An 11,897-nucleotide genomic window follows, 5' to 3' on the forward strand; every position below is an offset into this window, starting at 1 on the left:
TTGAAGGGTCAGCTGGACTAGCTCCTAAATTTAAATTTAAATCGTCTATAAATTGGTTTTAGGGATTATGACACTGTGCCATTGGAACCAAACTGCTGTTGCTGCTACGAGTCCCACTGCTCACATAATTTCCAGCACCAGCTTACTTACACACCTCATTCATGATGCAATCACCAAACATGACAGAGTTCTGAGGGCAAAGGAATATCTGTCATCTTGCAGGGACATGAACCTTTGCTCTGATTGAGTTGCTCTGGTTTCAAGAAACCTGGCTCAGGGAGGTTTCACCTCTGGGATGGAGGGCTCAGTTCCTGCAGCACCTGCTGGAGCTCCATCTATTTTCTGGTCATCTATTTTCTGGTGTAGCACTGGGGTTTTGTTGTACTGTGAGTGGCTATGCCTTCACTGGGAGGTCAAACACTCATTTGTTCACAATTTTCTTGGTCCTCAGCAGAACTCTGCTCCTTCAAACCAGTGGGCATTTGCTGTGATCTCAGTTCTGTTTGTTTCTGTGCCTCAGCAGCAGCCAAGTCCTCCACATTTCCATAAGAGCAAGATGCAGAATAAGCAGAATTTCATCAGAAAAGGATCAGGCACCACAGGACATCCCAGCTAACCAACATTGTTTGTGGCTGCCCCATCCCTGGAAGTGTCCAAGGCCAGGTTGGACAGAGCTTGGAGCAACTTGGGGTGGTGGAAGTTGTCCCTGCCATGATAGATGCTCTTGGAGGTCCCTTCCAACCCAAACCATTCTGTGATTTCTATGGTCTCTATTATTGTCCTTCTTTGTTGTAAAAACAAGTGGATTACATGTTAAAATAAGCTGAATAATCCATTTTGCACATTCTAGAGATCAGCAGAAATTCCTCACACAATTTCACTTCCAAACTTCAAGCAGTTCAAGGAGCCACAGCAGGAGGCAGTGAAAGAGGTAAAATAATACCAGTGTCCCACCAAGAAAGTTTAAAAAAACAGATGTATTTTTACCTAGAAAGTTGAGTCTGAATGATTTTCAAATTCCTGAAATGTTCTGCAGAGAAGGCAGGACTGAGCTGTTCTCCATGTCTGCTGGAGTGGGACAATGTGCTAAAATTGCTGCCAAGGAGATTTACAGGGACAGCATTTTCTGCTAAGAATAGTTAAGCACAAAGGATAAATTGCCACAGAAATTTTCAAATGCCTGTCTTCAGAAGCTTTAAAGAAGAGATTAATGAAACATCTGTAAAAAAAGCAATGTAGCTTTAGTTTATCCTGCCTAAAAGAAAAGAAGGATTAGATGACCTTTTAAATGGGTCACACTTTTCTCTAATTCAGTGGCTTTTTCTCATCTTGAAGATGAGGTTTCTCCACTGGTATTTCAGGCACAATATTTTTTTTTCCCCCCTCTGGGGAAATCTATTATTTAATCTGAAGTTTTCTATTTCATTTGTTGATCTCTGTTTTGCTGTCTTACCTGTGGATAGATGTTGCACATAAAAATATTATGATAAGAAAAAGAAATGTTAAGACAAGTTCAGGATAACAGGAATTGCATCCCAGAGGTGCCTATTTGTCTCATTAGCTCCCAGTGGTAACCAGGACTGCTGTAGATCTGTGTCTGAAATTTACTGAGATGCCATATTCATCAAAAGTGATTAGATTTAATGAATCAGAATAAAAATGCTGCTGGTGCTTTTCCTCTGCTTTCAAATAATGTGGTTCCAGGACTTACTGGGTGTCAAAAGTTAAAATAAGAGGCAGAATATGAAACTGTGGCTTACAAATAGGGATAAGAAATCTTGCATTTCGTCAGGTGAATTTATTTACCAGATATCCAGCAGAAGACATACAGCTTCTGGAATGGTTAGCATGAGAAAAAACAGACAGCTTGAGATTTAAGAATGGATCTGGATGGATTCTTACTGCACAATTATTTAAATAGCCCTTGCCCGCCTACAGCACTTTAGATCCTTGCAAACCAGTGTAAGAAACAGTCCTGAGGAAATGGCAGAGACTGTCAGGCTGTTAGTGACCTGCAGGCTAAGAAAAATAAAATGAGGCACTTGCATAAATTGGATTTTTCAAAGAACTTGTAGGCATTATCCAAGTATGTTCCTGGATGAGCTGGAAATTCTTCTATGCCACCCAGGAACAGCATGAGATGGGTAAAAATCTATTTAAAAAAGAGTTAGGGTTGACAAAAAGCAGAAAGTCAGATGGAATCAGAAATAATTCCTCTGTTGGTGAAGGTGTTAGAAACATACCCATCACAAAGAAATGGGTGAACCAAGGGGAAGAAAGGAAGAAATTGTGTTTTGGTCAAGGGATTGAGACTGCTTCTGACAGAGTGGGCACCAAACTCTCCTGCTTCCTTCCCCTGCTGGACTGAAGGTGGCACTTTCAGAGCACTGAAAGGATAAAACCAGACTTTTCTAAAGATTAAAGAGGAAACCTTATTGCTGTTGCAGCCCCCTAGTAGGATGGTGTAGGGAATATGGAGGCAGATTCTTCTCAAATATGCAGAGTAGAAATAAAAAAGGTAATGGACACAAACTGGAACACATGACCTGCTGATTTGATACAGGACATTGTTTTTCTACAATTGCATCAGTGAATTTCTACAATTGCAGCATTGAATTTCTACAATTGCAGCATTGAATTTCTACAATTGCAGCAGTGAAGCTTTGGGACCTGTTGCCAATGAGGAAATCTCATTTTTTAAAGCATATTCCATACATAGACAAAAACTCTCCTCTCTTACCACTAATGTTTTTCTTCTGATTTAATGAAGCCTCTCTGTTATCAGCTCCACCTTATCACTGGCCATAACCTGACCTGTTACAGGTCCTGCTGGCAGAACAAGCTCAAACTGTATTTATTGCCTGGGTAAAGATATGTAGGAATTTTTCCAAAGGCCAGAGCTGCTCAGTAGACTGTGCAGGACCTCTGCCACCCAGAGTTCTCACGTGTGTTTCCCAAGGGGATCAAGAACAGGAATATTCTGGTGTCCAGCCAGGCAGGCACGTGGCTCAGTTCCATGAGGAAGCTCCATGATGATCCTCAGAGTGGAACAGCTCCATGTTCCTGGTCTGTGACGACTGCAATCATTTCCACCTCCCCATCTCTAATGTGATTATAGATTCTTTATGTAGAAATGTATAAATCAAATTTTGCTTCTTTCTGACTCTGTTGCCAGAATGATTCCTGGAGAATTCCATAGGTGAGTTCTGTGCTGTCCACAACCAGGTATTTTTTAGATTTCAGTTTGCCTCCTTATGAATCTTCCAAATTTTATTTGCCTTCTCATTTTATGTAAGGGTTTACACTGAAACCTGTTCCCTCTATCAGCTTTCCTTTCACAGCAAATCCACCATGTGTATGGTGAAACTCTTGAACCATAAGCTCAGGTCCACAGATTTTCTTGGAGAGATTGAACCTTTCACCACCAAAAATTATCCAAGCCTTGCACCACATGCCTTATTTGCTGCCCTGCTTCTCATGGGTTTTGGTTTCAAGATGGGATTTTTTTACAGCCTTTTTAATAAAGAATCAGGTGGAGTGATGCTCTAAAATTCTGACAAACTCACTGGTAGAAACTGCTTAAAAACTGGACCTGGGGGGAACCTGTGTCACTGTTTTTATCTGAACTGAGCCACCTGAATCTTCTGTTCCAACCCCAAGACTTCCTTGAAACATCCACGGAAATAGAACTTCTTTATTAAGAAAAATAAATGATACTACACACTGATGGGTTTTATTCATTAACACTGTTTTGTTTGGATCTAGGATTATAATTTACAGAATGCTCTGAGATCTGGCTCAGCTCTACAGGACTGAAATAGTGGCCAGGTGACGCAGACTTCTTAATGCATGTGTGGGGTCATCTGTGGTGTTTTGGAAAGAGTTCACATACACATTGCAAACCTTCTCTGGAGCTGTGTGCTCGGGAAACTTGTACTGAATCCTAAAGCTCCTTTCCAGCTTTTTTCTCTTGTGCTTGAACTCCAAGATAGTTTTTGTATATTTGTTAATAGTGGTGACAGCTGCAGCCATACAGCAAGCGAAGGAGGTCCATGCAAGGCTGTGAACAAAAAAGCAAAAATTATCAGAAATTAGCAGGGCATTTTCATATCCAAGTCCTTCAATTTTATTTCTGAAACCACTGCTTATGTGTGATTGTGTTGGTGTGTATTAGGGAAAGATGAGTAGGCTTGGAGAGGAAGAAATACTCTTGGTCAATGGCCATTTACAGACCTCTACATATTTATTGCAATATCTACATTTAACATACCTGTTTCATGAAACCCTGCCTCCAGTTTCTCAATTTAAGCTCTATTTAAGCTTTTCTTCTCTATTAAGCGTAGAGCTTAATAACAGAAAAGGGTTTTATAAAAAAAGAAAAAAAAAGGAGTGTATAAAAAGTTAAAAGGTGCTGTTATTAAGGGTATAAATCTCACAGGGTGCACTGAGAAAGATGTGAGTTACCCAAAAGTGTTAAAAAGATCTATGAAATATCTGGGTAAAGCAGGTTCAGAGCATTGAAATGTATTCCTGAGAAAATGCATGGCCTGAGTAAATGAGAGAAAAGGACATCAACTTTGAAATGTTAAAAGTAAACCCCTAAGGAGACAGAACTAAAAAAATTATATTGAAATATAATTTGTTAAAAAATGTGTGAATTTAAAAGTAGCATGTAAAAATATGGCCACATGAACATGGATTGGAGGGTGCAGCCAGGTGGGGTCAGGTTCTTCTCCCAGGGAACAGGACAGGACAGGAGGACACAGCCTCAAGCTGCACCAGGAGAAGTTTAGGCTAGAAATTAGAAAAAAAAATTGTTCACAAAAAGAGTGGTTTGGCATTGGAATGGGCTGCCCAGGGAGGTGAAGTCACCATCCCTGGAGGTGTTTAAGGAAAGCCTGGATGTGGCACTCAGTGCCATGGTTTAGCTGATAAGGTAATGCTAGGTCACAGGTGGGATTTGATGATCCCAAAAGTCTTTTCCAACCTGGTTAATTCTGTGAAACGTTCCAGATACAACAATCTGAAGCATCCGTGTGATAGGAAAATGTCAACCTAAATGACTGAAGCTTGGAAGAGTTTTAAACAACTTAGGGAAGACAATTGTCCTGGGAGGTGAGAATGCTAAACCTGGGTGTGATGTGTCTGGAGAAGAACCTGTGCTTCATCAGACCTGGGTGTGATGTGTCTGGAGAAGAACCTGTGCTTCATCAAACCTGGGTATGATGTGTCTGGAGAACTTCTGCTTCATCAAACCTGGGTGTGATGTGTCTGGAGAACTTCTGCTTCGTCAAACCTGGGTTTGGTGTGTCTGGAGAAGAACCCCTGCTTCATGCAGGGCAGTTGGACCTCTCTGTAATCTCTGAGTGATGGTGGAGAGGAACCTCTCCATCAAACCTGGGTTTGGTGTGTGTGAGAAGAACCCCTGCTTCATCAAACCTGGTTTTGGTGTGTCTGGAGAAGAACCTCTGCTTCATGCAGGGCAGTTGGACCTCTCTGTAATCTCTGAGTGATGTCAAACACAAACCTTGCAAACTTACACATTCTGGGCAATAATTGAAGACAACTGATTGACAAGAACGACACCTGGTTACTAAACTGCGCCCTCAGAAGTGAAATAAGGTAAAGCCATTGCTTGTAAATTAAGTATAATTCCGTGAACACGGGGTGCAGTGACCAAAATGTAATGGAAGAACCCAACATGAAGCAGTTAGTACCCATAGGACCAGCCATAATCCCACGTGTGAGGTCTCCAGTCTTCAGGACCAAGATTTACAGTCATTTGAAATACAGTGGTGTACATCATGTGAGCAACCATGCCCAGAAGACCTAAAAAATACAATGTTGTGATAACATTAGTTATTTAGTCCTTGGCAACCAACCTGACAACTAAATGAAAACCAATAAAATTTAAAAAATTAAGTTAAAGATAGCAAAATCCACAAAACTAAAATTCGAAGTAGACCATATTAAGAAATAATGAATTGAAAATAATATTTTCCCATAACATTTTTCTTCACTTTGTGCAATGGAGATGCCTAACTGTACCTGCTAGCACGGTGACCACTGCAGAGAAGGCGTTGATCTTCAGCCCATCAATGACAGAGCTGTAGTAGCATATTTCCACTGACATGAGAATGTTCCCAGTCAGGAGCAAAACCACGTAGAGAAGCTCTGCTACAATAGACAGCCATAAAACCCCTGCAAACCAGAGCAACAGCACTGATATTATCAGCAATATTTCACATTTTCACCGTTTCCTTCTTCATTCGTATTGTTCACGCAAAGTTAAAGAGAAGCACAAGGGTTGTGAGGGTGCTGTGATAATGGGAACATCTCTGGAGGACTTCAGGGTCAATGGACACCCCAAATTACAATTACTGGGAAAGCAGTTGCATGTTTATTTTCACCATTTCCTTCTTCATTCGTAGCGTTCACACAAAGTTAAACAGAAGCACAAAGGCTGTGAGGATGCTCTGATAATCAGAACATCTATGGAGGACTTCAATGACAAATTGATTATAATTATTGGAAAACAATTTTAATTATTTTAAAAAATAATTTTAATTAAGTAATGAAATCATTAAAATTTCAAATTATAATTATTGGAAAACAATTTTAATTATTTTAAAAAATAATTTTAATTAAGTAATGAAATCATTAAAATTTCAAATTAATTATTGGAAAACAATTTTAATTATTTTAAAAAATAATCTTAATTTTAATTAGGTAATGAAATCATTAAAATTTCAAATTATAATTATTGGAAAAGCAGTTGCCTGTTCCTGCTACACACTGAGTGCAAGGTGGGACAGTGTGGTTTTATACTCAGTAGCTACCCTAAAATCACCGTGAACCAAAGTTGATATGAAAAGAACCAAAGGTAATATAAAAAGAACCAAAGTTGATATAAAAAGAACTGTTGGTCTCATGGTTCTGAGTGCAGAGAGGAGCAGCAGGCCCAGCTGACAGCCTGGGGGCCAGGCACTCACCTGCACTGCCTGTGGCTCCAGTCAATCACTAAAATCTTCCCCACAGGCTTAACTTTCATCCCCACAGGATCTGGAATTTTTTGGACAGAGAAGCCTTCATGAGGCCAGACAGCCTCCAGGTTTCGCTGAGATTCGTTCCCTGGTTATCTGCTAATTCCTCTCTTTTTGGAGATCTGGTAATTACATCTTATGCAAGAAGTTAATCCTCCCGTGAAAGTCTCTCAGCCTGCTGTCTGACCTTTAGCATGCTAACGTCCCACAGCCAGGAGCAGGAGTCCAAATTTGTGTCCAAATTTGCCATAGCAAGATCTGGAAAATGGTCTTCCCCAAACTTTTAAAACCCAAATGTGCCCTGAGACACCTGGCTGTAGATTCAAGCAGTGATTTCACGTGAAGATGTAAACAAACAATCATAATTTAAGAATTGAAATGCTGCTGAGACACATCCTTGGTTACCAGACACCACCTAGGGCAGGAGACAAGGTTTGTGTGGTGTGTGGCTCCCAGTGCTGGCTTGGACAATGTCTGTGGGACTTTTGTGATTCATGGACATTAAATTCTTGGGCCAGCCCATGTGTGGGTGTTCTTGGACGTGGTTTGTTTCTCCAGAAAATCTGTCTCGGTAAAAAATTGCGATTTTCATCAGGAGCTCCAGATGTTGCATTGCCCAACAGTTCTGGCTGCTCCAGCTGTGAGAGTTTGCATCTCAACACTTTTGGGCAGTGAGCCACTGTAAGAAATGCCCTGGACAACGGTGACCAGCCCTGTGTGTGGGACCAGGGCTGAGGAATTCGGGGAGGCTGAGCCTGCTGCAGCCTGGGTTTGGATCACACAGCTCCCACAGCCATGTGCAGAACACAAACCCCTTCTGGGCAGGATTTCCACACAGGATTTCCCTCCCTGGGGGGAGATTTCTGGTTTTTAGGTCCCTAGATGCTTCTTGGCTGTCTCACCTGGCCTGCCAGTGCCTGTGACATTTGCTGATGCTGTTCAGAGTCACTTTCAGCTCTGTGTCCACCAGCAGTTTTCCTTGTGAGGAACTCTCAAAAACACCCCTCACTTCTGTGTGACTACACCCACATCTCATTTATATTTTTATTTCTCATGCTACAAAATTCTATTGTTCTGTTAAAGCACTGTGATGAGCTGCAGCAGGTGGAAGGAAGACTGGCCTTCAGAAAATGAGTATTTCTCCTTCTCAGGGGTCTGAAATTGCATATCCAGGCAAATATTCCAGTCCCAAATGCTGGGAAGAACAAGTTCTGGGTTTTTTTCAGGATCAGCCACTTGTAAAGTGATTGGTCTAATCAGATCAGTGATGGACTGATATTTTCACACTGGGGTGCAAGAGGAAGGCACAAAGCAGCATCTGTAGGAAGGTTTTGTAAGAATATTGGAAATATTCTATATTAAGAATTATAATTCTTTATTAAGAATTAATTATTCTTTATTAAGAATTATTGACTATTCTTTGAAAGAAGAGAATGGAAATGTGCCTTCACAGCTCTGAGTAAGGCACAGGGAGGGGATTCAGATTCCACCAAGGCTGGCTGGGGGCACAGCACATCTCCCTCAATCCCCTCAGCACACAAACCTGGCACAGAATTCCTGGCTGCAAAGGTGCTCCTCTGTGAGGAGACAGAGGGCAAAAATACACAAATTTTGACTTCCAGTACCCATACTCCAATTTAAAAGCCATTCATATTCAAGTGGTGTGTCTTCAGAAAGACATACATTGATATTCTAAGCCATATTACCTTCATCTTGAAGTTAGAAAACTAAATAAAGGACAAAAAATACTCTTTGTGATTAAAGCAAGCATTTTTGAAATGGATTAATTTAATTTAATAGAGAATACTTGTATTGGTAAGTGTGATCAGGAAAGTTTTGGCTACAGACAAAAAAATATGCACATCTACCTCGATCAGAAGCTGGAGTCAGACTGATGAAGCTTCTACATTTCTCACCTAAAAAAGCAAAAAACAAAATCAAATTCAGGATTATTTTGTACTCTGTAATGATCTAAAGAAAGAGATTAATAGAAAGAAGAAAATGTAAAATCTATCATAGAAGCAGAAAGGGAGGAGATCAGGAGAAGCTGTTTTTAGTGTACACAGACCCTGGTACATCAACCTTCTCCTGGGCTTTAACCAGAGAGTCCTCACAGATTATTTCAAGGTAGAACCAGAGCCTGGAAGACCTAGAGAAAGGCTGTGAATTGATTTCCATGGGGTGGTGGCTGTGCAAGCCAGGAGAGGAAAATTCCCAATGCTCGTGTAGGGCAGAGCTGCTCTCCTCACAGCAGCAAGGCTGCTGCTCACACAAATTCCCTCTAAGCTTCATTCCAATTTCTTCCTGTAAGCTTTGATTCTCAAACCCACATGACCCCCCTGCCCCCCACACAGATGCTGTGAACAAAGCTCTCGGAATTAATTCTCTGATCTGGACATGCTGGGTGGTTTGTTTTTTTGGTTTTTTTTCCCAGCTCCTAACTGCCCCAAGTCAGAAAACATCAGCTTCCAAACTTGAGCTTCCATAGCAGATGCTCAAATTACACAACCCTGGAACCCATGGTGTGGATAAAAGGTGTCTTTTGGACACATAGTTTGCTCTGATTTTATTTTGCTCTTAAAACTTACAAGAAGTTCTGGTAGAACTGGACCTTCAGGACAGGTGGCTGTGAAAATATTTGCATTTTATGGCATAGGTGACAGCTGCTTTGATTTTTCTGAAGTTCTGTTCTAGCTGTTGCTTTTAAACTGATCAGGGCAATAAAGGGAAAAACTGAATGTTGATCTGTTTTTTACAATAAATCCTTGAATTCTTGAACCAGAAATATATTCCCTTATACAAAAATACAAATTTTACTAGAAAGTTTCTGTAATGGCAAGCTAATTTCATTCTAATAATATTTACATATGCAGAGTGAGTCTCAATTAAATGCCACCACTAGTAAGTCTCCATATAATGTTTTAGCAGGATGAAAATAATCCTTTTCTGCTTTGATTATGCAAGGTGAGACCACAGCAAGAAAGCAGAAATACTTGTGTTCAAGAGGAAATCCAGGAACTAATTTAGATCCCACAGATTTATTAGTGCAAATGATTTAAACAATAAAAATAAATAAGTTTGCATGTTTTACGTTGCCATAGGGGATCAGAAGGAGTTTTTAAAGCAAGTATGTTAATTTTTGACTAATGGAATAAAATCCACTGGAAAAATGAAACACTTTCCTGTTCAAGCCATTTAACTTGCTGTCATGGTGAGCAGAATAAAAACCAAATAATTTCATCTGCACCACAACCTGTCAGCTAAATCAAAACCACAACCTGTCACTAATGTTCTTTGCAGAATTTATTAGGAATTCTTTAGGATTGACTAGACACCACCCTCTAAGATCCCCTTTCCCAAAGAAGAGCAACTCATTCAGGCCACAAACACCACAAACCACAAAACCAACAACGAAGCAGAAGGGAAGAACGCGCCGAACGAGCAGGAAAAAAAACCTCATGAAATAAATTTCCACGGGTTTACTCACCTTCTTCATTTATCATTTCTTCACAGGAGTACCAGATGCCAGCGTGGAACTTCTTCTCCACGAACTTGTCATCCCCTGTCTCCCAGATGTACTGCACAGCCTGGCTGCTGTTGCCGTCGGCGCTGTTGAAGCGGATGCACAGGTCCCCTTTGCCGTCCCCTTTGCAGAAGGGTTTGGCAACTTTTCTGGTCCCTTCACACCAGTAACTGCTGCTGAAAGCCGTGATGGAGAAGATCAAAGAGAGGAAACTCAGAGAAAATGCTGCTGAGGCTCTGTGCCTCCTGTCTGAGTCGGGGGTGGAGGATGGCATCTTCCAGAGCTGCGCCAGCGATTATTCCAGAAATTCCCTTCTGCAGATTTCTGCATCTGCCTGATGAAACACCTGCCTGCCTTCACCATCCCATTCCTCATCCCTCCCAGAAAATTGTGCTAGCTTAGGAGTTTAAGACAGAGAGCAGAGATCTGGGCATGACCAGAAATCATGTGGCAGGGGAGATTAAGAATAAAGGACAGTGTTGCTTGGCAGCAATGTATTGTGGAAGGAATATGAGGAAGTGTAGCAATAAATGATCATTTGCCCCATGAATCATACACAGAACACAGAAACATTGGAAGCACCCCGGTGTGCAATCACTAAAGTTTTATTTATACAAACAAAACATGCCTATTTACCTTGATTGGAGGCACACTGATGGAGCCTCTATTTCTTAGCTGAGGAATAAACAAAATCTCACAGTTCCAAATGCTCCTGTGACACTGAACACTTTGAATTTAATACAGTTGTGACTCTTGCTATTAAAAAAAAAAACTTGTAAGGAGCTAAAACTGGTTGGTCAGCTGCAGCATTTCACAGCGTGCAGCACTAGAAAGGGGACTGCCCATGTTCACAGCTCCAGCAGTGACAAATAAAAGTCAGAAATTACCTGACTTTGCTCTTGCTGGTTTCCTGGGCACTGCCCAGTCTGCCCCCATGACCACACAACAAAAGTTCTGCCCAAAGGAGGTGAAACATTAGAGAAAATGTTGAATTATCCTTATTTGATATGTGCATCTTCTCACTCTGTGAAACAGCATTTCTTTTTCCTCCATCTAGGAAACATTTCCCACCTTGGCATGTTATAGATATTGGTTTTTTCTGCCTGTTTGGTGGTGCAAGTAAGATATGCAAAGAACCAAAAGAAAATGGGGTGTTAGAGTAATTTACTGCTTCATTTTACAACTGTGAAGTCAAAACATGAATGGTTCCTCAGGGCAGACACTGAAGTCACATATGCACCTTCTTATGAAAATAATTTGGATTTTCAAGACAACTCTCTACCTACTCTATTTATTTATATAAATGTAAATTGATATTTTAAAAATATACA

General features: G+C 40.8%; 1 protein-coding gene across 1 annotated transcript; it reads right to left on the reverse strand.

Annotated features, from left to right (window-relative positions):
- Positions 1-367: 367 nt before the first annotated feature.
- On the reverse strand, positions 368-11,418 carry GSG1L2 (GSG1 like 2). Its single transcript, XM_041427298.1, has 5 exons — positions 10,531-11,418; positions 8,912-8,959; positions 6,049-6,201; positions 5,718-5,829; positions 368-4,060 (listed from the first exon to the last, which is right to left on the reverse strand). Exons 1-5 carry the CDS (start codon positions 10,838-10,840, stop codon positions 3,805-3,807), a joined length of 879 nt encoding a protein of 292 aa, XP_041283232.1. The 5' UTR covers positions 10,841-11,418; the 3' UTR covers positions 368-3,804.
- Between the last annotated feature and the right edge of the window lie 479 nt (positions 11,419-11,897).

This window comes from Onychostruthus taczanowskii, unplaced genomic scaffold, assembly GCF_017590055.1.
Source record: "Onychostruthus taczanowskii isolate IOZ18803 unplaced genomic scaffold, ASM1759005v1 scaffold99, whole genome shotgun sequence".
Taxonomy (NCBI): Eukaryota; Metazoa; Chordata; class Aves; order Passeriformes; family Passeridae; genus Onychostruthus; species Onychostruthus taczanowskii.

Excerpts from the sequence above, each read along its gene's own strand:
- GSG1L2 (XM_041427298.1), bottom strand. The coding sequence starts at position 10,840 with ATGCCATCCTCCACCCCCGACTCAGACAGGAGGCACAGAGCCTCAGCA. Across the intron at positions 6,202-8,911 it reads GACTCCAGCTTCTGATCGAG|GGGTTTTATGGCTGTCTATT; the intron begins GTAGATGTGCAT and ends TCTGGTTTGCAG. Across the intron at positions 4,061-5,717 it reads GATTATGGCTGGTCCTATGG|CCTTGCATGGACCTCCTTCG; the intron begins GTACTAACTGCT and ends TTTTGTTCACAG.